Here is a 24,643-nt window from a genome sequence, read left to right as displayed (position 1 = left end):
AAAAATAGAACGGAAAACAACACAGCAATATGTTCTCCAAGTATAGTTTGAGTTTCACTTTCAATTTCAAATTAGCAGCAATTCAGCATCTAGCAATTGTTTGTTAGTTAGTTTGAGTTTTCCCTCTTTTCCACGCTTTCATTCAGTAAAAGCGCTGTGCACATTTTACTTTCAGAAATTAGCGGCAATTTGGCGTCAAGCAGTTGTTTGTTTTTCGTTCTTTTCAGTTTTTTCTCTTTTCCACGCTTTCCTTCAGTAAAAGCGCAGTGCACGTTTTACTTTCACTTTCACAAATTAGGGCAATTCGGCGTCAAGCAGTTGTTTGTTTTTAAGTAGCTTGTAAAAGCATCCTGCGCATTTTACTTTTTTTTTTTTTATAATTAGCGGCATCAAAGTAACAAAAAAAACTTTTATTAACAAAACGAATAAAAATACACCATGTTCTATGCCTAATATAAAATAACAACTTACAAAATCAGTAAACATTGTGCAACCAAATAAATAAGAAACGTAGAACGTTTATTAGCAAAACGAATAAGAAAGCTGGGAAGCATGGCATTCACCTTGATGTAATATATATTAAAAAAATAAAAATAAATAAAATTACACAGTTTAAATAAATAAAAACAGCAAACACTGTGGAACCAAATAAATATGAAACTTCCACTAAAACCTTAGATTAATAGCAGAAGTCAACAGTCTTTTCAAAACTAAAGATATTTTTAAAACAGGCGCTTTTGCATTTCGTTTTGAAACTCTTCTGCCATAGTGTTTCTGATCTCTCTCTTCTTGTCAGTCAGCTCGACTCACTCTCTTCAGGTGATGAATTAAATCTGATCTGTGATGCGACTGTTGTTCGGCACACTGCATTGAGCAGCCGCGTCAACAATAATGCATGTTGATATAATCTTAGTTATCATTTAATGACCTTACTATCGTCTTGTCATCGTCTCGTTTTAGTCAGGGGAAAAAACATTTTCCCCACAGATTTCATTAACGAAATTAACACTGTATTGGTACTTCCGCCTACATCACACGTGACCATTCCAACGTGATTATGCAATGCGTGAAGTCCAGCTAGTGCAAGACAAGCATTTGTGGTTAAAAAGTATACACTTTTTTTTTTTTTTTTAATACAATGACAGATCGTTTTGCTAGATAAGACCCTTATTCCTTGCCTGGGATCTTGTAGAGCCTTTTGAAGCTGCATTGAAACTGCAATTTGGACTGCAATTGAAGTCCACTGTGGAAAAAAATTCTGGAATATCCTCAAAAACCTTAATTTCTTTTCGACTGAAGAAAGACAGACATAAACATCTTGGATGACACAGGGGTGAGTAAAATATCAGGAAATCTGAATTCAGGAGTGAACTAATCGCTTAACATATCTGTAAAAACCACAGCAGAGATGAGACCAAATTTACCCAGAAACAGGGAGGTCATGATACACTCACAGAAACCTCAACTGCAATTTTTCAAAATCCATCACGAATCAAGAAACTTTTTTTAAATCTTATTTTTACAGCCACTTGATCATTTTTAGATTGACACTTTTTTTTCAGGACAATTAAGCACATTTTTCCACGAAATTATTATTGCTGAATATTTTAAGAGACGATCATACTACACTTTTCACTCCACTGACTTGCATTAACACACATTAATGGTAAAGACTGGAAAAGCAAGCTTATGCAAAGGCGTTTTCGCAATTTGCTATGTTCCAAAGTTCAAGTTTGGTGAACTTTGGTCCAGAAAAGAAGATTGACACGTCAAGGCGTGACCTTGCTGAATTTGAAAAAACAAAATTCTTTTGGAAAAGTTGCTGGAAAGCAGAGTAGACTTTACCTTCTTTTAGCATTTTGTATTTATAATTACTTGCAAAATGTTAAATTAGTTTTTTAAAAAGGTGCCACAGAATGTGAATGTGATTTTTTGTCCTAATACATTTGGCAAATTGTGAAAAGAATTCTAATTATTCTCAAAAATTCACATTAGATTCTCAATGTAACAGCAATTTTTAAATGATTTTTTTTAAATCAACAAACTGAACACATTTTTAAATTTGTAAAACATTTTACTCTATGACATCATTTTAAAAAAAAAAAACTTCTTTTTAGAACTCCTCCTAGACCAAATGTGACCCTGGACCACAAAACCAGTCATAAGTGTACATTTCTCGAAATTGAGATTTATACATCATCTGAAAGCTGAATAAATAAGTTTCCGCTGATGTATGGTTTGTTAGGACAGGACAATATTTGGCTGAGAAACAACTGTGTGAAAATCTGGAATCTGAGGGTGCAAAAAAAAATCAAAATACTGAGAAATCACCTTTAAAGTTGTCCAAATGAAGTTCATTGCAATGCATATTACTAATCAAAAATTACATTTTGATATATTCACAGTGGGAAATTCACAAAACATCTTCATGGAACATGATCTTTACTTAATATCCTAATGATTTTCGAGGAAAATCGATAAATTTGACCCATCCAATGTATTTTTGGCTACTGCTACAATTATACCCATGTAATTTAAGACTGTTCTTGTGGTCCAGGGTCACAAATCAGATGATCTTCAGACCATGCTGACAAATAATTATAGACTTAAAAAGTTAACTAGTCGAAGCATTTTTGAATAACACACAAACAAAATTGACTACGAGCACCAAAATGGACATGAGGCTATATCTTCGTAACACTTCAGTGTTTTCAAACCAAAATTGGTGTGTGCTATAATTATTATGACCTGAGGGAACCCACAGAGTTTCAGCACAGCACCACCTAGCGGTCAGGAGATATGAAATTTGGTTGGGCTACTAAACACTTTAGTATAGGGACCAATTCATACTGTTAACTAGCTATTATTAGAATGCATATTACTAGCATATTAGCTGTGTATTAATATTTATAAAGCATGACCCTACAACTACTTCACTAACTATTAACAAGCAGCAAATTAAAAAAGGTTTAGCCAAAAATCTCAAGACTGGTCTCTTTAGATTTGATGCAGCATTACCACTTTTTGCATTACGTTAAAAAGAATTTGGTGGGAAATGTACTTAATTGTCATGTTGCTTCATTATCTTTATGCAAAATATGATTTGATTTGAAAATATGACCTAGCCATGTTCTTCTCGACAGTTTCCATGAAATTCACCCATACAATACTGAACACAAAATGGAATTATTGACGTAACGGTACTCAAATGGTGGACGCAGTCGTGGATGAGATCACAATGAAGAGTGGGCTGACTTCTACAGTTCTGACACTGGCTGTCTAAGAGGATGTTCACACAGGACACGTTCTTGCTTTAAAAAACTGCCAAACGGAGCACGACAGAGGGCACACTAACATACACCCCTCATAATAAACACTTAGTATGCTTATATCTCACTCCCACAATTATCAGATCAGGTCTAATATTTGTAAAAACTAACAATGATTCATTGAACTGGCATGGCCTTACGTTGCTAGTGGCGCAAGATGATGAAAATACAGCAAGACGTGGTGCAACTGCCAAAGACGTCCATTTGCTTCATGTGTATGTGGACCAATGATTAAACAATAGATGAAAAAAGGACAGTATCCTGTGTGAACGACCCCTAAGCCTGCAGACATACTGTACCTGCCTGTGCTAGCACTGGACCTCATAAGCTGCATGTTAGCAAGGAGGAGAGAGTGCCGTTAGAAATGGAGAGAAAGTCTGTGCGAGTGTGTTTATGTGAGTGTGTGTGTGTGTGCGTGCTCACCCTCTGGTGTTGAGTCTGTCTTATTATCTCTCTTCCTCTTCTTCCGCTTGCCCTGGAGAGAAAAAATACAGAGAGAGAGAAACAGAGGGCGAGAGAGATGGAAACAGAGTTAGAGCGATAAATACAGAATGAAGTAAGAAATAATACAGAGTGGACAAAAGCATCAAAGAAGTGCAATTATATAATATAAAAAACATTTCATTTCACTTTCCATCAATAGGGTTCAAAATTAGGCTTAAAATTTGTGGTAACACAATACGATAAGGTTCATTAGTTAACATGAACTAAGAATGAACAATACTTCTACAGATTTATTAATCTTAGTTAATTTCAGTATTTACAAATGGAATATTAAAATCACACGTTGTGCTTGTTAACATTAGTTAATGCACTGTGAACAACACTAATTTTACTAACTAGTATTAACAAAGATTGATAAATAGTGCAATAAATGTTGCATTGTTCCTTCATGGTAGTTAATAACTTAAATGTTAACAAATGACACCTGAACAAATGAGTGAATAGCAGTGGTTAACTTTCAGATTTGTTAGCCTCAGGAGGTTAAAATTAATATTTGTTTTCTGTTCATTTTCTGTAGGTTGACTCTGCTAAATGCCAATCTTAATACAACTTGTGTGTTTTTGGTCTAGTACAAAACATTAAATGACCATCCATATAAACTAGACAATTTATAATATAACAAAAACAAATAGAAAGTTTATCAGCCAAGAAAAACAGGGCAACCGGGTTGTAAACTGTCTTATTATTGTAAATTAAAACCATAAAAAAGGTGTTACTTGAAATAAAATAAACAATAACTGAAATAGTCAACATTTCTAAATTAATTTAGCACTAAATAACTAAAAGCTGAAATTAAAAAAATAAATATAAACTATATAGACGTAAAAAACAAATAAAAATGACAAAAAAAAAAAAAAACCTAAAAAATATATTTATCTAATAGGGCTGTCAAACGATTAATCGCATACAAAATAAAAGTTTGAGTTTGCCTAATATATGTGTGTGTACTGTGTATATTTATTATGTATATAGAAATATAAACATTCATGTATATATTTAAGAAATATTTACAAGTATATGTACTTATTATAATTTTTATGTAATTTGTTATATAGAAATAAAATAATTTTGTACATATTTAACAATTAACAATTACACACAGTACACACACATAAATTAGGCAAACTCAAACTTTTATTTTGTATGCGATTAATCGCGATTAATTGTTTGACAGCCGTAGTATTTAACTATATTTAACCTTTAAAATCAAAATTAAATTAAAAATATAAAATAATTAAATGTATACATATAACCAGCATTGGTTATAAACACACTAAGGGCGCTATCATTCAGTAGAGACTAGGTAGTTTGGGACAGAATGTTGGTTGTTGTTAGTGATAAACTACATTTCCCAAAAAAAAAAAAAAAAAATAAATAAATAATAAATAAATAGTTTGATCTTTTTTTTAATTCATTAATTTTTTTTATCTTATTTGTTGAGCCACTTTATTAGTGTAAGGTTTACCGAGATATTTTCAGGACAGTACAGCACAAATTCTCATTATCACAATTTATCTGAATATTTTAAGAGACGATCACACTACACTTTTTACTCCTTTGACTTGCATTAATACACATTAATGGTAAAGACTGGAACAGCAAGCTTATGCATTTTGCAGTTTGCCACATTCCAAAGCTCAAGTTTGGTCAACCTTGGTCCTGAAGGAAGATTGATATTTCAAGGCGTGACCCTGCTGAATTTTTAAAAACAAAATTCTTTTGGAAAAGTTGCTGAAAAGTATAGCAGATTGTACTTTTTTGCCATTTTGTATTTAGAATTATTTGCAAAATGTTAAATTAGTTTTTTAAAAAGGTGCCACGGAATGTGAGGTCATGTCTTTTGTTGCAGTGTCCTAATACATGTTGCAAATTGTAAAAATAAATGGCAATTCCAATTATTCTCAAAAATTCACATTAGATTCTCAATTTAACAGCCATTTTTAAATGATTTTTTTTTTTTTTTTAATCAACAAACTGAACACATTTTTAAATGTGAAAAATACTTTACTCTATGGCATAATTTCCAGCCATTTTGAATTTTTATTATTATTTTTTTTTTAAAAACTACTTTTTAGAACTCCTAGACCAAATCAGATCATCTTTAGACCATGTCGACAAATAATCATGGACTTAAAGTTAATTAGTCAAAGCATTCTTAAATAAAGCGCAAGTGAAATTGACTAAGAGCACACCAAAACGCTGTAACACTTTAGTGTATTCAAACCAAAATTGGTGCGTGTTATAATAATTATGACCTCAGAGAACCTGCACAGTTTTGGCACAGCACCACCTAGTGGCCAGGAGATAATTTGGTAACACTTCAGTATAGGGACTAATTCACACCGTTAACTAGCTTATTATTAGCATGCATATTACTAGCATATTGGCTGTTTATTAGTATTTATAAAGTACATATTCTTCATACCTAATACATACATATCTTATATATCTATATATATATATATACATAAAATAATAGAATAACTATTCATGACAAATGTAAGAAAAAAAAAAAACTACAGGATGTGTTCCTCTACTGCTTTAGGAAAACAGCAAGCGAAACCCAACTGTACCGTATTGATGGAAAGTGCCATTTGACAGCATACAAACATAAGTGTAAGGCTGATGAAATGTCGGACTCACATAGTTATCTCGTGCAGACCAGCCAGGGTAGAGTTGAGAGTGCAGCTGCCTCTCTTTCCTGGCCAGCTCGTAGTATTTGGCCTGTTCCTCTCGTGATAGAGAATGCCACTGCAAACACAAACACCACAGTCAGCCAAAGGCCAAACACACACGCTCACATATATACTGTACATACAGAAACGCCATTTACACAACACATGCAACAGTGTGACCGCACACCCCTGCACTGTGTGTACATGCAACATAAATGCAAAAATAGTTGTTGAAAACTTTGGGATTGGTAAGGATGTTCAAAAAGGCTGCATTTATTCGATCAAACAATACAGTAAAAACAGTAAAATTGTGAAATATTATTACAATTTAAAATACATGTTTTCTATTGTAATATGTTTTAAAATGTAATTTATTCCTGTGATGCAAAATTGAATTTTCAGCATCATTACTCCAGTCTTCAGTGTCACAGGATCCTTCAAAAATCATTCTAATATGCTGATTTGCTGCTCAAAACAATCTTTAATGTCACTTTTGGTCAATTTTATGCATCTTTGCCGAAAAAAAATATTAATTCACTTAAAAAAAAAAAAAAAAAAAATCTTGCTGACCCCAAACTTGAGCAGTACTGTGTAATAAAGTATACAGAAATCTGTGTTTAGTCTTAGGAAACAATGAATCGCTAAAGGAACCAACAGCGCCATGGTTGAATTGTAGGTGAGGAGGTGACATGCTGATGTTGTTAGACACATTCACATTTACACAACAAACTACATCCTAATTTTAGATCCTAAAACATTTCGAACCCTCATTTACCCCAGCGTTTGTTTCTGACCACTTGTGACTGGTTCACTGAAGACTGTTTACTCACCCTGCGGCCGAGGATCTGGTTGATGGCGGCGCTTTCTTTCAGCGTGCACTCGGCCACCACTTTAGCCCTCATCTCTTTCATATAAAGCATGAAGGCGTTTAGGGGCTTCTTTATGTGAGGTTTCCTGTCCTCCTCCTTCTTATTCGGGCCTGGAGACTTTCTGCAAACGCACACGACAGGTGGGTCAGCCTTTGTATCGGATGTGTGTGAAGGAGTGACAGTGAGAAAAACGGATATGGAGGAGTGTGTGTATAATGGCAGCAAGCTGATAGACAAAACAGTGATAAACTTATTTTCTCCAAAATATCACAGAGTCATTTGGAGGTGAGAGATCTTGTAATAAAACAGGATACCCGTCAGTTTAGAAAAAGCTATCCACCTTTTTCTTCCCGTAAGAGTGGGCATGGCCATTTTATGTTTTATGGGTCTTGCATCTGGTCTCATTCGCATCCAGCTATTTTTAACTGTGCAAAACAGCTTGTTTTGCTGCTTGATATTGCCAATGGATGTGTCTTACCAAGTATTATCTTATTTATTAACACACTGGTTTGTAGTGCAAACTTTCCCACAGGCTTACTTCCCATAGGTGGATAAGAAAAGGAAAGTGTGTTTTGTGTGTGTGCTTACGTGTTAGCTGCTGGGCTGAGTTCTCCATTGGGCTCTTGTTTAATAGCTGGAGAGACAATGGCTGGGTGAGGGATTCCTGTCTGATGAAGACCGTGAGGATGATGAGGAACGATATGAGGAGAAAAGCGACTGGACACCAAACTGCAAAGAAAGCAAGCGGTGATTAAGCAATACTGCCTTCTGAAACCAAAGAAATTTTTTTTTTTGCTTAGCTAGACTTGAATCTGTATTTCCCATATGAGCACCAAGGCTCAATGTGTGCGAATCACTAAACCATCACTCTGACTACATTCACACTCCTGTTCAGCTTGCACACCTTGACCTTTAACCCTTAAACATCTCAGAACTACTCAAACGTCCCATGATAATAATTACAAACCTAAAGATAGACCTTAAAGGGACAGTTCACCCAAAAATGAAAATTACCCTATGATTTATTCTCAAGCCGTCTTGGGTGTATATGACTTTCATCTTTCAAATGAATACAGTCTGAGTTATATTTAAAAATGTCCTGGCTCTTTCAAGATTTATAATGGCAGTGAATGGGTGTTGAGATTTTAAACTACAATAAAGTTCGTTCATCAATCACAAAAGTGCTACACACAGCTCCAGGGGGTTAATAAAGGCCTTCTGAAGAGTATCGATGCATTTTTGTAATACAAATATCCATAAAACTTTATAAACTGCAATCTTTTGTGAATGTGTGTACGAAAGTTAGTGAAAGCTAGAGATTATGGTTTATAAAGTATATTTTTCTTACACAAATGCATCGATTCACTTCAGAAGGCTTTATTAACCCCCCAGGGCTGTGTTTAGCACTTTTATGATGGCTGGATGTAGTTCATCGAAGTTTAAAATCTCAACACCCATTCACTGCCATTATAAATCTTGGAAGAGCCAGGACATTTTTTAATGTAACACTGATTGTATTTGACTGAAAGAAGAAAGTCATATACACCTAGGATATCTTGAGGGTGAATAAATCATAGGGTAATTTTCATTTTTGATTCACGTTAAAAAAAATGAATAATCATTTACTTACACTCAACTTATCTAAGTTTGTCTTCTGTGGCACATAAAATATTTTGACATATGTGACCCTGGACATAATATTTTGTAAATTTCCTACTGTAAATATATCAAAACTTAATTTTTGATTAGCAATATGCATTGCTAAGAATGTCATTTGGACAACTTCAAAGGCAATTTTCTCAATATTTAGTTTGGTTTATGGCCCAGGGTCACATATGTTGGTAACCGAACCTTTGCTGGTTACCCACTGACTTCTATAGTATGTAAAAAAAATAAATAAAAAATACTATGGAAGTCAATGGCTACCGTGAACTATTTGGTTGCCAACATTCTACAAAAGATCTTCTGTTTTCAGCAGACTCACAGGTTTGCAACTACTTGAGGGTGAATAAATGACAGAATTTTCATTTTTGGGTGAACTATGCTGTGCCTAGGCTAAAGCACACTCCTATTTCTATTCATGTGTCATATTCGGTCCAAATAAAGTACGAGCTGAAAAGCTCCTTTATCCGCTCCTGTTACAGGTGAAGTGTGGGGTTACTGTGGTAACGCAAAAAGCACGACACTCCAGACCAAACTGCATGGAAACCACTTCCTACAACCAGCTGAATGGGACACGGTTCTGATCCCAGCACTTAAAGCTTCTACTGAGGCCAATGCACAATGAAGGCCTGTCATCAACCAGAACTAGAAAAAGTGACCAATGTTTCTCTCTTTCCATTTTGACTCTTATTAAACTCCCCTCTTAATTTGGTTGGCATCAGGACATGGATACAGGAAGAGACTTCATTAACTGCATGTGTAGTTTCCACATGATTAACGAATGATATTCTGCAGGCTACTTAGAAAAGCAGACTCACCTTAAAAGAAGAATTTAAATTGAAAGTATGAATTTCACTGTTGTTTCCCTAATTTTTGCTAAGGAATCAATTTCAGTAGGAGCTTTCAGCACTGCTGGGTTTGAAAGTGATTTCAGTGTGAGATGTGCTTTATCATATTTCTACACTTTTGGCAATATACAATCAATTTTATGCTTGTGAAATCTGAGTAATGTTAAATCATATGGCTGTCTTTACTGTAAAGCAAATATTTATTTTCAATTCAGGACCAAATGGAAAGGATTTAATCAAACGCTGTAGTTTGTCTGTATCACACAAATGCCAATGGAGAAACGAGCAGGGCTGGGCTTGCACTTGCTTGTACTGACAATGGTTGTAAAGGTCTGAAAGAGGACGGACTATTGATCACTATGAACTCTTTATGAATAATTCAAGAATCCCTCACACAAAGAGCAGCTCAGTACAGATCATTCTTATTTAATCCAGTGCTACCACTAAATTAGGAGCAGTTCTTGTGTCGATTCAGATGCATTTCAGCATGTACGATTGTGAAATAAACTCCAAACAGACCCTTCCAAGGATGTTTCTTGGTTTGGAAATAGCAGAGTTATGGTGCAGCTGATATACAGAGGTAAAATAGGAAACTACCGCTACTTCCATTTCCCCACAACTTTATTCCCAGGGAAATTTAACCTTTAAATTTAAAAATGGAGAGAAATATATGCTAAATGTATCCTATTCAATTTAAATGGAAATACATTAAACTCTGTGAAAAGAAAAAAGCTACAAAAGCTGTCACTGGGACAGTACCCTTTCGAAAGGTATACTTTTATACCTTATTTATCCCTAAAGGTGCATAGAAGTACCTTAAAGGTACATAATAGTACCTAACGTGTACATATTTGTACCTAAATGGTTCATATTTGCACCTATCAAAAAGTACAGCCCCAGCGGCAGCTTTTGTACCTTTTTTTCCGGGAGTGTATGGGAGAATGAATCTGCAAAACTCACCTGGACATGGATGCATTCATAGCAAGAGCTGGGTAAGGGTGACGGAAACCTCCGGCGGTGATGGGATACATGGGTTGACCCTGCCTGAGATGCACAGAGAGAGATAGAGAGGGTGAATCAGAGCGAATCAGTATGAATCAGTGCGTGTGGGTAGAGTTTATTTCAGACTTTAGGATACTCACTGTGGGACGAGCCACCCTAATGGGTGAGGGATCTGCCCCACGGCTCCTGGGGACAGAGGGTAGTAGGGAGACAGCTCTGAAGGGTGGGGGGTCCGAGGAATACCTGAACCAGAGATAACAGTCAGTCACATGACCAAAGACAAAATGTCTAGTTAAACCTGTGTAAGTAGAGTGTGCAGTACCCGTCTTTGGGTCCAGGATCTCCGGCGAAAGGTGGGCTGGAGGAGTTCCTGGAGAAAAGTGTTCATTGCTGTAGGTGATGAGGGGGGTCAGGGGGTGCATGTGAGCATGCTGGACCACCGGGACCTTATTAGACTGAAAAAGAGAACGAGAGAGGGTCAGATCCAGACTCTTTATATGGACAGAAAATCAAAACAGACCATTTTTATCAGTTTAGTTTGCAAGTATGAGGATTACTATTGCTTACACGTAGAGTTGGTGAATTGAAGAGCTTGAAATGGGAATAACTATAGCAAATAATTCAATAATTCAAGACCAAGTCAGTAATTCTATGGAGTGCAACAGTGCACAAGCACTTTTTCAGCTGTCTTGCATCCGTAAGTTCTTTTCCCATTCTTTTTTCCCCATAGAAATAAAAAAAAGTCTTCTTTTAAGAGTTATAAGCTACAAGGTCAATCAAAACACTTCAAGCTTTTATTGAAAAAAACAAAAAACAAACAAACAACAAAAAAAACATTTATATATGTTTTTTAAAGAAGTGTTTTCTGCTCATGAAGGCTGTTTATTTCATACAAAAAATACAGAAAAAAGTAATATTGTGAAATTTAGTTTTTCTTTAATTTAATATAGTTTAAAATAAAATGTATGAATTTTATGCATCATTACTCCAGTCTTCAGTGCCACATGATCCTTCAGAAATAATTCTAATATGCTGATTAATTATCAATGTTGGAAACAGTTGTGCTGCTTTATATACATACATGTAAATAAATGTAAAAAAATAAATAAATAAAATATATATATATATATATATATATATATATATATATATATATATATATATATAATGTTTTTTTTGGGGGGGGGAACCACTGATGCATTTTTAAAGATTTTTTTTGACAAATAAAATAAATAAACAGCAAAATAAATAGAACAGCATTTATTTAAATAGAAATCTTTTGTAACAATATAGACTAACGTTCAAAGTTTGGGGTCAGTAATTTTTTTCCGAAAGAAATGAATACTTTTATTCAGAAAAGACGTGTTAAATCGATAAAAAGTGACTATAAAGACTTATACTGTTAGAAAAGATTTCTGTTTAAAAAAAAAAAATAGTGATGCTGAAAATTCAGCTTTGCATCACAGGAATAAATTATATTTTAAAGTATATTAAAATAGAACAGGGTAATGTAGTTTTTCTTTTTAAAGCAAGAATTCTTGCCGCTGATAGTCTAATAAAAGCTGCATATACCATTGATTAACAACATTTTAGTTCACAGTATATCTATCTTTAACAATCTGTTGAAAATCAATTTCCCTACAAAGAAAATTAATGGGATTTTAACCAAAATCTTGCACTCTATTTAATTAGTTTTGGTTTTTTACATACAAATGTATGTGTTATAAAAGTATGACTCAAACTAGACACCCATAAAACACCATTTACTCAATTAGCATCTTTGTTCTTTTGTTTTTAGGCTATTTGCTTTATAGCTTGTCATTAGTTTCTTTGCTCTTTATTTTACTACCGACTGTTGTCTTGAATAATTGAGAATCTGAAGCAGATACTTAAGCATGGCTTAATTGAGAAATACTTGAAAGACACTTGCCATTGTTTTAGCTTAATTAGTTGTGCTGTGAATTTACATTTATGTATTTAGCAGATTAAGTGAACCAGATAAGTGTATCAAACAACAATGGTTTTGGGGTAAACAGAGGTCAATGGTTATATATGAGGGGATATAAGTGAGGATATATATCTGCATGTATGTGTGACAAGCATGAAGCAATCTGGCCGTGCACCAAGGAATGCTGGAAGCCTCACGCCCAATGCCACGCCAAAGCCCTGTTTACATGTTCCTCGCAACACGACACATTACACATCAATAGGGCATGATGCACACGCATGCAATGTCATTATGACATTCATTTACTGTAATCAAAACCCGAATCTTCACGAATGCCTAAAGTTATACAAACTAAGTTCTGTTTGTTAGCAAAAGTGAGCGAGAGATGATGTGGTTCGGGCAGCACATCTGTAGGACTGTGGAATGACTGCATCAATATTTCATCATCCTGAAAACATTGCTGAAACCACAGCGATGCGATTCTGGAGTTTGGGAGTGAGCACAACTGCTTTATAAGGTGAGGAAAGAAAATATAGACCATCTCACTCATCACTCCTACTCATCACAACCCTTATTTCCATGACAATGGGGTGGCCAAGATAACATTGAATACTGTCAAAATGGTACAATGGTTTGGTGTTATGCAGACAAACTACTTTGGTTGTTTATTTTTAAAGTACAATGTGTTTTTTTTCCCCCAATGTTACAAAACTGATATCCCAGTGTAACATGCAGAGAAAAACAAGTCAGTTATTTTATTCGGTTTGTTTTTCAAAAAGAAAAAAAAAGAAAAAAAAAGTAACACTAAGAAATACCAATATTGAAATTGATTATATTATTTTATATTATTTATATACATATATAAAAATTTTAAAAACCATACAGGGTTATACAGTGTTCATACAGATGCTGTAAAATGAAATTCCAGGAATTTTCAAGCACTACTTTTTTGATATTCAAGGACTTCAAATCAGAGATCACTTATGTCTTTAATCTCAAATTCCAAAAAAGAGCAATAAATAAATATATACTAATAAAATGGCAAAAATAAAACGTAGCATATGCAAAGAATTACTGCTGAAGTATTACATTATGTATACTACACTTTTCTATTGTAAAACCACGGTTAATTTTTTTTTAAGGGATTTGTATTCGTGTATACCTTTTTTCTTAGTTTTTTTTATGACAGTACTATCTTAATGGTTTGATGTTTTCTACTATTTAAAAAAAACAAGATTTGCAAAATCGTTCAGAAATCCTGATATGAAACACATGATTCGCGAATCTGCACCTGAGCCCCGATCTGAATCAAATGATTCGCGAACAGGACTTGGAGTGTGGACTTCGCAAACCCATTCTGATGTAAATCAAATGATTCGTGATCCATCATTTGAGATCAGGACTTGGAGTGTGAATGACAAATCATTTAGATTGGAACTTTGCGTATTGCAGATCATTCAATTGGAATAATTCGATTGGTAAATGATTCACAAACCCGTTCCGATGTAAATCATATGATTCGCGAACCATCATTTCAGATCAGGACTTGAAGTGAATCGTGAATCATTTAAATCAGAATTTTGCATATCGCAAATCAATTGATTTGAATCATTCAGTTCGCGAAATGATTCACAAACCCGTTCCGGCATAAATCAAATGATTCGCTATGCGCAAACTGAAATCCCGATTTGAAACAAATGATTCACAATATGCAAAGTTCCGATCTAAATGATTCACAATTCACACTCCAAGTCCTGATCTAAATGATCCTGATCCTGATCTAAATCTAAATCAAATGATTCGCGATACACAATTTGAAGTCCTGACCTGAAACAAATGATTTGTGATATGGCTCTTTAAATTTGATCTGGTTTTTGCCAGTAAATCACTTGAAATGAATGATCGAAGTCACAAGTTCGAATCAATCAAAGCGGATCCCGTGTAAATGATTCAATTGATTCAATTCATCTCTTCCTGTTTATGCATCTTCAGTCATGTTTACACGACACTGTCAGTACTACTACTTGCTTAGCTCAATTGTTTTCTTACATTAACTGAAATAAGCAAAAAAGGTATGTTTTTTTTTTAAATTACGTGAATTTTGTGTGATACATTGCCTTTCAATAATTCCAGCACTTTTCAAGTACCTCTTCATGAATATTGATATGTTTTAAAGGGTTTTTCAGGCCTTAAAATTTCAAAAAGTCAAATTTAAGAACTTTCAAGTTTAAGCATCTTGTACGAACTTAGTTCATAACATTACGGTTGAAGCACTGATGTCACATGGACTATTTTATCGATATCCCTACTACCTTTCTGGGCCGTGAACGTGTCAGTTGTGTTGCTGTCTATGCAGGATCAGAAAGCTCTCGGATTTCATCAAAAATATCTTCATTTGTGTTCTGAAGATGTCTTACAGGTTTAAAATGACATGAGGGTGAGTAATTAATGACAGAATGATGGTCTAATATTTTGTTTTCTGAAGTCTTGATCAAAATCCTGTCAACAGGGGGCAGACTACATCGGAAACGGTCAATCTGTGGTGCTGAAAGACCCAACAGCTTTTAAAATTCTCTAACAAGCTGTCAACTATTTCCCAACAGTCACTGCCAAGTTGAGGGCACTTTGGTATTCGCTATCTACAGGGCACGAGTGTGAGAGTACATGAAAAATCAGAGCTGCAGAAGGGAGAGCTAAACGCCGTTAGTGTGGGTCTGGAGCTGGCCGAGGTCTGTGGAGGTCTGGCCAAGAGGGCACGGCTCTGCTGGGCCGGGCAGAAGAGAGCGTGTTCAAGAGGGTAGGAGGATTTTGCTCAGCCAAACATGATTCTCAATCCTTCACATCTGAGATAAATTACTAGGCAAACAGCCCCTGGGTACAAGAGTAACCAACAAACCAAACAACCTCCTGAGCCCTCTGTGTGTGTGTGTGTGTGTGTGTGCTGCTCTCTCCTTTCCAGTGGGAGGTTCTGAGTCTTTGAGGAGTCTTTTTTTGAAAAAAAAGAAGAAAAAAAAAAAGGACAGAAAAAGAAAAGGAGGAAAAAAGGAGAATGCATGGCATGCTGGGATAGCTGAGCCTTGTTTGTCACTGAGGCAGGAAGCGGATGTAAGAGTGGGCAGAACATGACATCAGCATTTAGAGGGACAAACACACACACACACACTCACACACACAAGCAGGCAAACACAAAAAAGCTTAGGTAGACTTTTAGTATTTTTAGTACTACAGCAGCTACACACACAGACACAAAATCTAATGTAAATGCAAATAAAAACAATTACCGAAATGCAACTACCATTCATTTTAAACAATTTACTGTAAATTCACTGACAGAAACTAAAAAAATTAAAATAAATTTATATTTATATATATTTATATATTTATATTTATATATATATATATATATATATATATATATATATATATCTCAATAGATTTTGGAATTATTTTCATTAAAAAAAAAAAAAAAAAAAAAAAAATAGTTAAAAGCCTTCAAATTAATTGAAATTATGGAATTTCAATATATTATATATATATATATATATATATATATTGAATATATATTGTATATATTTATATTCAATATAAATTTCAGATATTTTATTTTATTTTAGAATATATTATTCAGGCCCTATGAAATGGGTTTTATTTATTAATTTAAGTTTTATTGTTACCAAATTCTGTGTTTTGAATTTGATTTTTTTTTGGATTTAAATTTAATGGTGTAAATAAATTTTAATGATCACAAATAATGTCTATTCAACTGAAGTCATAAAAACAACAGCAATTATTAAATATTAAATATTTTGCTTTTTTAGAAATTCTGTTGTATTTCAGTTTTTCTAATAATCAAAAAAAGACAAGACGTTAACAATTATTATTAAATTATTAAAAATTAAACAGCAAACGTTACACAACAAAGGTTAAAATTGTTAAAATTATAAAATCAAAGAAAATTGTGATGATTAAAACAAAGATTAATAATAGTAATAACAACAACTATTATTGTTACAATTATAATATTGAAAGGTACATTCTACTACACAATAATACTATACTGTATTTCTGTTATAATTACTTCAAGCTAAAGCAAATTAATTTGGCAGACTGCAATATTATGTAAATGCATATGCATATTTTATACAGCTGTATATAGAGTAAATAATGCACAAATCTGCACATAAATAATACACATAAATCTTCTGTTCCAGATTCATATACATTATTATTATTACTATTATTATTATTATTATTATTATTATTATTATTATTATTAATTTATTTGTTCGTATGCATGTACCAAGAGCTCCTTAAAAAAATTAAAACAACAACAACAAATTTCTTGTTTTTGTGCACACTTGGCAAATAAAGCCAATTCTGATTCTGAAGAGCATTGCAGAAATCATAAAGCACTACCTACAGGCTTCAGAGCACAAAAACAGGTCCATTTTAACACACTAAAGATCACATATATATTTTTTTTTACATGCTAATGACATCTCAGTGTTTTTTTTTTTTTTTTTTGTGCATGGGAGTCTAGGTTTTTTCAGTGACTTATGCAACATAAATCTCAAAAGTTTGAGAGAAAATGAGTGAGAAAGAGAGAGGATCATGGAAATGTGTGACTGTTCCTTACTTTTAAGAGCCACAATTCTCCACTGTATTGTACTGAGAAACTCCCACGCAATCGGTGGTTGGTTGTGCACAATATGGATCCCAATCCTCAAGCCACAAAGCTTTCCCATCTGAGGCCTTGTCACTAGGCTAACTTAATCAACTGGCCTAGCTTATCACATGCTGACACACAGTAAAACAGTGAGGGCTTCGTTGTATTCACACAGACAGACACACACACTAAAGGTGGTGCAGCAGAATACCAAGCAAACCTGTCTCCTGAATTATTGAACGTTGTGGAGTGAACAGAATAACACATTAGCATAGCGACCTTATGGGCTCAATCTGACAAAACTCAGCATGTGAGTGTGTTTGTGAGAGAATGTGGGATTGGGAAGGAAATAAAGGATGAATACTAACAGTAAATTTTTTTTGTTTAATCCAACTCTGTTGTTTGTACAGCTGTCAGTATTTGGAGGTCAAATGTGAAATTTTACACTAATTGACTGGGATTGTAAAGAGAGAACATAAAATGTTGAGGAAAAGAAGGTGAACAGCATCAGGAAATGATGTCTGAGCACCACAAAACACGGCACAACACGTTTCTTCCTCAGATCAAAAGAATAAAATTAAGCATAAAAAGAATAAAATTACATATAAAGTCACAATTACGAAAAAAGAAACACAAAAGCTGCTATTAGTAAATGTTTTTTTGTTTCCTGTTATTGTGACTTTCATGTAACTGAACATCTCTCATAATTGCAGTTTCCTAAAATTGTGTTTGTAAACTATAATTGCAAGAAAGAATCACAATTCGGAGAGATTTGTGATCTGAGATATGAAGTAGCAATTGTGAAAGAATAAGGTCATAACCGTGATAAAGTAGCGATTATGAGAAATAAAGTTGCAAATAAGATAAGCAACTTGTTGCAGTTCAAAGAAACTGAGATATAAAGAAGGAATTACAAGAAATAGTTGCAATTCAAAGGAAGTCTGGAAAACTCCAATAAAGTAGCAATTACGAGAAATAAAGTTGCAATTTAGAGGAAAAAAAATCGCAAATGAGAAATAAAGAGGAAGCAATTGTGAAAATTGCTGCAATTGAAAGGAGTTTGTTACAACTGTGATAAAGTAGCAATGTGAAACTGTTGCAATTCAAAAGAATTCGTCATAACTGAGAAATAAGGTAGCAATTATGAGAAATAAAGTTGCAATTTCAAGGAAAAGTCGCAATTTAGAAATATGAGGTAGCAATGGTGAGAAAATGTTGCAATTTGAAGGAATTTGCTACTTTGTATCTCGTGGTTACAACAAATTCCTTTGAATTTCAACAATTTCTTATAATAGCTACTTTATATGTCAGTTGAGATGACTTTGTAAAGTGCAACAGTTTCTCATAACTGCTACTTTGTATCTCACACTTCCGACAATTACGAAAAACTTGCAGTTCAAAGGAATCTGTCAGAACGGAGATATAAAGTAGCAATTATGAGAAATAAAGTTGCAATTTAGAGCCATGATGTAGCAATTGCGAGAAATTGTTGCAATTCAAAAGAATTTGCTACTTCATATCTCGCAGTTGCAACAAATTCTTTTAAACCGCAACCATTTCTCATCACAGCTACTTTATATCATAGTTGAGATGATTTCTTGTGAATTGCAACAGTTTCTCGTAATTGCTACTTTATATATCACAGTTGTGACAATTATGAGAAACTGTTGCAATTCAAAGAAATTAGCTACTTATATATATATATATATTTAAATTAGCAGTTGCTAATTCCTTTGAACTGCAACAATTTCCTATACTAGGTACTTTATATCTCACAGTTGCAACAATTACGAGAAACTATTGCAATTCGAACTTCGTCTCAACTGAGATATATAGGGCAATTATGAGAAAATTGTTGCAGTTCAACGGAATTTGTTGCTACTGCGAGATATAAAGTAACAATTACACAAAATTAAATGTGCAATTTAGAGAAAAGTTCGCAATTGAGAGATATAAGGTAGCAATTACAAGAAACTGCTGCAATTCAAAAGTCGTCATCATTACTATGAGATAATAAAGTAGCAATTATAGAAATTGTTGCATTTCAAAGGAATGCGTCACAGTTGTGAGATATAAAGTAGCAATTACAAGAAATAAAAGTTGCAATTTAGAGGAAGAGTCACAATTGAGAGATTGAGGTAGCAATTATGACAACTTGTTGCAATTTAAAGGAAATTGTCAAAACTGTGAGATATAAAGTAGCGATTACGAGAAATTGTTGCAATTCAAAAGTCGTTGTCACAATTATGAGATAATAAAGTAGCAATTATGAGGAATTGCTTCAATTCAAAGGACGTCGTCGCAACTGGGATATAAACCGCTTCTATAAATTGGTCTTCAACAGCTGTTACAATGTTATATTCTAGTGTGGATTTTCATTGGCCGAAATATATACAATTTAACAAGCTATTTAATTATTTAATAAGCTATTCTTATTGGCTGAATAAGCGAACAACTTCAACAATAAAAAGATGTCGAATGATCAACCTACGATCAGCACATTAGAACTGATCTCAATCTTTAGTATCACACGTGATATTTTTCAGGTAGGCTGTGGACACTTGTTGTTTGGTGATAGTTTTCACTCCACGTAGGTCATATTCATGGCGCCGTTCTCCTCTATAAATAAAAAACCTTAAATAAAGACACACCTGAGCTCACCCTTCAGTCACCCCCTTCACGCCCTGACGCAAATTCCCCTCAACGCAGCCTGACATTCAAGATCAGATGTTGCTCTCAAACAATCCTCCAGCCAACACCAAGGTTAAGCAAATCCCTTCGCCCCAGCTGTCGGCCGTAAAAAGGGCCAGAGGGGTGTCCGGGTGGAGGAACGCCACAGGAAGGAAGACTGCGTTCTCATCAAATCCTCAATACTCGCTGTTCAAGTACAGCTAATTTGATTGCCATTACCCGACGACACGTCGCATTTTCTGCTGATCCCGTAATGCGAGTGCATGCATTTTATAACATCATATTAAGTAAATACAATAAAGGCCTAATGACCAGAATAGGCGTGAGACAAGGCTCTCTGTGTGTTTTAAGGACAATCTCATGGTGCACTTCAGAGGTTACAGAGAGTTCAGGGGTTACAAAGCGAGTCTGAGCTGGATAGAGGAGACTGAAACAAACACACACACAACTGAATGCCCTCTGGCTCCCAAACACTCAATGATGACATTGTCAGTCATCCGTCTGTATTTATTATGTCACAATTTATTATGTCTCTCTGTCACAAGGATATTCAGACTGAGTAAGAGCAACAAATCAGTCATTAAAAACCACTAATAGCTGCTAAGTCGCTGAACTGTTCTTTAAAGGCTGGGAATAACTGCTAATGAGCTAACGCTTCAATAATTTATTGCTCCGATTAGTCATACGACTTAATCATATTTATTATTAGATACATGAAAAATCGAATTGTTTACAATGTCATGGGACTCTGCTTCACTAAGTTTATGTACGGTGACTCAAAAAGTATTTGGACCACACTTCAATTAAAATAGAAGATTTAAAATATATTATAAAATATAATACGCACTTTTTAAACATTTACTTTGGACAAAAAAACAAACAAACAACAAACACACTATTAAGCTTACGTTTTCACAAAAAGTTAATGGCCAAAAAACAATTTAAAAAAAGAGAAAACAATAAAACAAATGGCCAAAAAACAATTTTAATTTGATTTCTTTTATAATTTACCACTATTTCTATTGTTAAATTCACTTCAAATTCCACATTATATTGTTTGTTTTTACGATAAATTTTACATTAAACAACTTAAATTTAACCGAACAACTTAAATTAAAAAAATGTGGATTATCTATTTCAGAATGTTTGTTAAGTTTTACAATAAATTTGACATTAAACAGCACTTTTCTATTTTTAAACTCTTAAATGTGGATTATCCATTTTTATAACATTTGTAAGCAATTTTTACAATTCTTACAACACTTTTCTATTCTTAAACTTCCAAATATGGACTATTTGATAATGTCTGTTCATTTTTACAATATATCTTACACTAAACAACACTATTTTCAAATTCCATGCTAATCTATTTTGTTTGTTAACAGTTTTTTTTTTTTTTTTTTTACAATAAATTTTACATTAAACAGCACTTTTCTATTCTTCAATTCTTAAATGTGGATTGTCTATTTTCTAACATTTGTTAATTTTTTTTTTATAATAAATTTTACATTAAACAATACTTTTACTATTCTTAAACCACTTAATGTGGACTGTCTATTTTATAATGTTTGTTAATCATTTTTACAATAAATTGTACATTAAACACCACTTTATTCTTAAATTCAATGTGGATTATTTTAATGTTTGTACATTTTTACAATACATTTTACATTAAACAACACTTTATTCTTAAATTCAGTGTGGATTATCTATTTTATGTTTTTAATAATGTTGGTTGACCATTTTTACAATAAATTCCATATAAACAACACTTCTATTTTTAAACTCTTAAATGTGGATTATCTATTTTATAATGTTTGTTAACAATAATGTTTACAATAAGTTTTACATTAAACACTTTATTCTTAAATTCAGTGTGGATTATCTATTTTATAATGTTTGTTAACAATAAGTTTTACAATAAATTTTACATTAAACAACATTTCTTAAATTCAATGTAGAATAACCATTTTATAATGCTTGTTAATGATTTGTTACAATAAATTTTACATTAAACAATACTGATTAATCATGAACTAAAGATTTTTAAAGTCTGATGACTGTATCTGTGTGCAGAAAAGTCACTCTTTCGCCTACTCGGCATTTAAACCGGTTTAGTATGGGTCAGTCTGCCTCACTCATCATCTGAAGTTCCTCATGTTGTGTGTTTGCATGTTTCATTCTGACACACACACACTTACGCTCCACCACAGCCACGATGTAATGCTCTGGTTAAATTTATCACTTCTCATCAGCTCACCAGAAAATCAAACCACACAGGTCTGCTAAGGACACAAACCATCCTGCAACCTCACGACCTCCCAACCAGCCTGACTGGAATTCACACAGATCTGCCCAACAGGGAAGCTTAATCTTATCCAACAGCGATCACTGTACACTAAGGAGTGGCATATATGTACCACACATTCAGGTTTGAGCCAGAATCACTATGGGAAAATGGCTTTCATTGCTTGTAATGTACCTGCAGGCAACCTAAACTGCTTGATAAGTGACCAGGTAGAAAATGAATAAACTTCGTTCTCAAATACATTATAAGTTGGAAACCCTAGGCTGCAGAATAGCTGTTCTCAGTGCACAGCAAACAGCACTAACAAATGCTTTGCATGGCCATCCACATCAATTACACAAATCAATACAAGCTCAGGTAGCCTTTATGTGTGTCAGTAAAGATTACCTGACACCACTATTAAACACACATCAGGGATTTGGTATAGAAGGGGAAAAAAAACATCTGATTTGATAGATGTGATCTGCTCAAATTTAGTGTGGCCTTGCATGCATCAACAAAAACAAGAAGAGCAAGTTTCAATTTGAGAAAAGATATTTTGATTAATAAGTACAGGGGTGAAAAAAAACAGGCATAAATGAATCATTCACTATAAGATCAGGGAAAAAAAAAACAAAAAACGCATGGAAGCACTTTTGATTTCATGCTGACTTTACGGAGTGAGTCATTTCAAACCCATAATACTTTTGTTCATCTTCAGAACGAAACTTAAAATATTATTATTCCACACAAACATTTTACCGTTTCAAAAAGTTCACAATGTAAAGACATGGTAAGTTTTCCATAGCAGTCAAGTGTTTTATTTTAAGAACACACATTCACTTGATCAGATAAATCTATTTAATGTAGGCTTTTAAACACTGATCAACGCAAAGCTCATGTGCACTTTGCATTTACTTTATCTGTTGTGTTTGTATCTGCATTGTTCAATGTTTATATATGAATGAAAGCATAAATTATTATGTTCAATAAAGTCATTGTGCCTCTATTAATACGGATTACATTTAGGTTTTACTTTTTACTCTCTTTGAGAAACGTACTAGCAATTTCTAAGAAACTGCGTGTAACACATTGAATTATACATTAAATTTTAAAGTACAAACACACTAGCAATCTTTTGTTTTATTTACATCTTTGGTTGTGTGGGCTTTCACTACACGTACAAAAATGATAGAATATCAAATATATGTTCTGAATATAAATGAAAGTCTTATAGGATTGAAATGACATAAGGGAATGCAACCTTGTTTCTGCCACAAGAAGAAAAAATAAATTTCAGACTTGTTTCCTCAGAATTGCATAAAAAAGTCAGAATTGCGCAATATAGAGGCAGCAGTATGAGATATAAATGACATAAACGCATAATTACGAGATATAAATGCAAAATAATTACAAGATATAAACAGAATTGTGAAAAATGCAGAATTATGAGATGAAGACGCATAATTACGATATATACAGGATTGCGAGATATAAATCACTGCAAACTGTAAATTCTGAATTGTGAGCCAAAAACTCTCAATTGTTAGATTTGAACTCACAATTCTAAAAAAAATTCAGAATTGAGGTGCAAAACATAATTGCAAGCTACAAATGTTGCATAATTACAAATGCATAATTATGATATTAACAGAACTGTGAGAAATGCAAAATTATGAGACATAAATGTAGAGATATGTTTATATCTCGTAATTCAGTTTATATCTCATACTTCTGCGTTTATATCTATGCCTTTATCTCAATTGTTTCTCACAATTCTGTTCATCTTGTAATTCTGCATTTATATCTTGTAATTCTAAGATGAACAGAATTATGAGATAAAGGTCAATAACTACAAGATATAAACGCAGAAGTATGAGATATAAACAACTGCAAGGTGTAAATTCAGAATTGAGATATAAACTCACAACTTACAATTGTTAGATATGAACTCAAACTTGGGAAAAGTCAGAATTGAGATGCAAAACAGAATTGCAAGCTACAAATGTTTAATTGTGAGTCATGAATGTAGAATTCTGAGAAAAGTAAGAATTACCACTTTAAAATGCAAAATTAAGTTATAAATGCAAAATTATGATATAAATGCTAAATTGCAAGCTATAAATGCAGAGTTGTGAAAAACAGAATTAAGAGATTAAAAA

General features: G+C 33.4%; 1 protein-coding gene across 1 annotated transcript in view; it reads right to left on the bottom strand.

Annotated features, from left to right (window-relative positions):
* The window catches only part of tcf7l1b (transcription factor 7 like 1b), a 76,184-nt gene that overhangs the window by 1,638 nt on the left and 49,903 nt on the right, over positions 1–24,643 (bottom strand). Inside the window, exons 5-11 of the mRNA XM_051117534.1 lie at positions 11,212–11,344; positions 11,030–11,132; positions 10,848–10,931; positions 7,966–8,106; positions 7,339–7,498; positions 6,477–6,584; positions 3,753–3,804 (exon numbers count right to left, since the gene is read on the bottom strand). Of these exons, the coding sequence (XP_050973491.1) occupies positions 3,753–3,804; positions 6,477–6,584; positions 7,339–7,498; positions 7,966–8,106; positions 10,848–10,931; positions 11,030–11,132; positions 11,212–11,344 (781 nt within the window). The remainder of the gene's footprint in view (positions 1–3,752; positions 3,805–6,476; positions 6,585–7,338; positions 7,499–7,965; positions 8,107–10,847; positions 10,932–11,029; positions 11,133–11,211; positions 11,345–24,643) is intronic.

Source organism: Labeo rohita, chromosome 8, assembly GCF_022985175.1.
Source record: "Labeo rohita strain BAU-BD-2019 chromosome 8, IGBB_LRoh.1.0, whole genome shotgun sequence".
Classification (NCBI taxonomy): Eukaryota; Metazoa; Chordata; class Actinopteri; order Cypriniformes; family Cyprinidae; genus Labeo; species Labeo rohita.
This window is presented reverse-complemented; position numbering and strand designations above follow the sequence as displayed.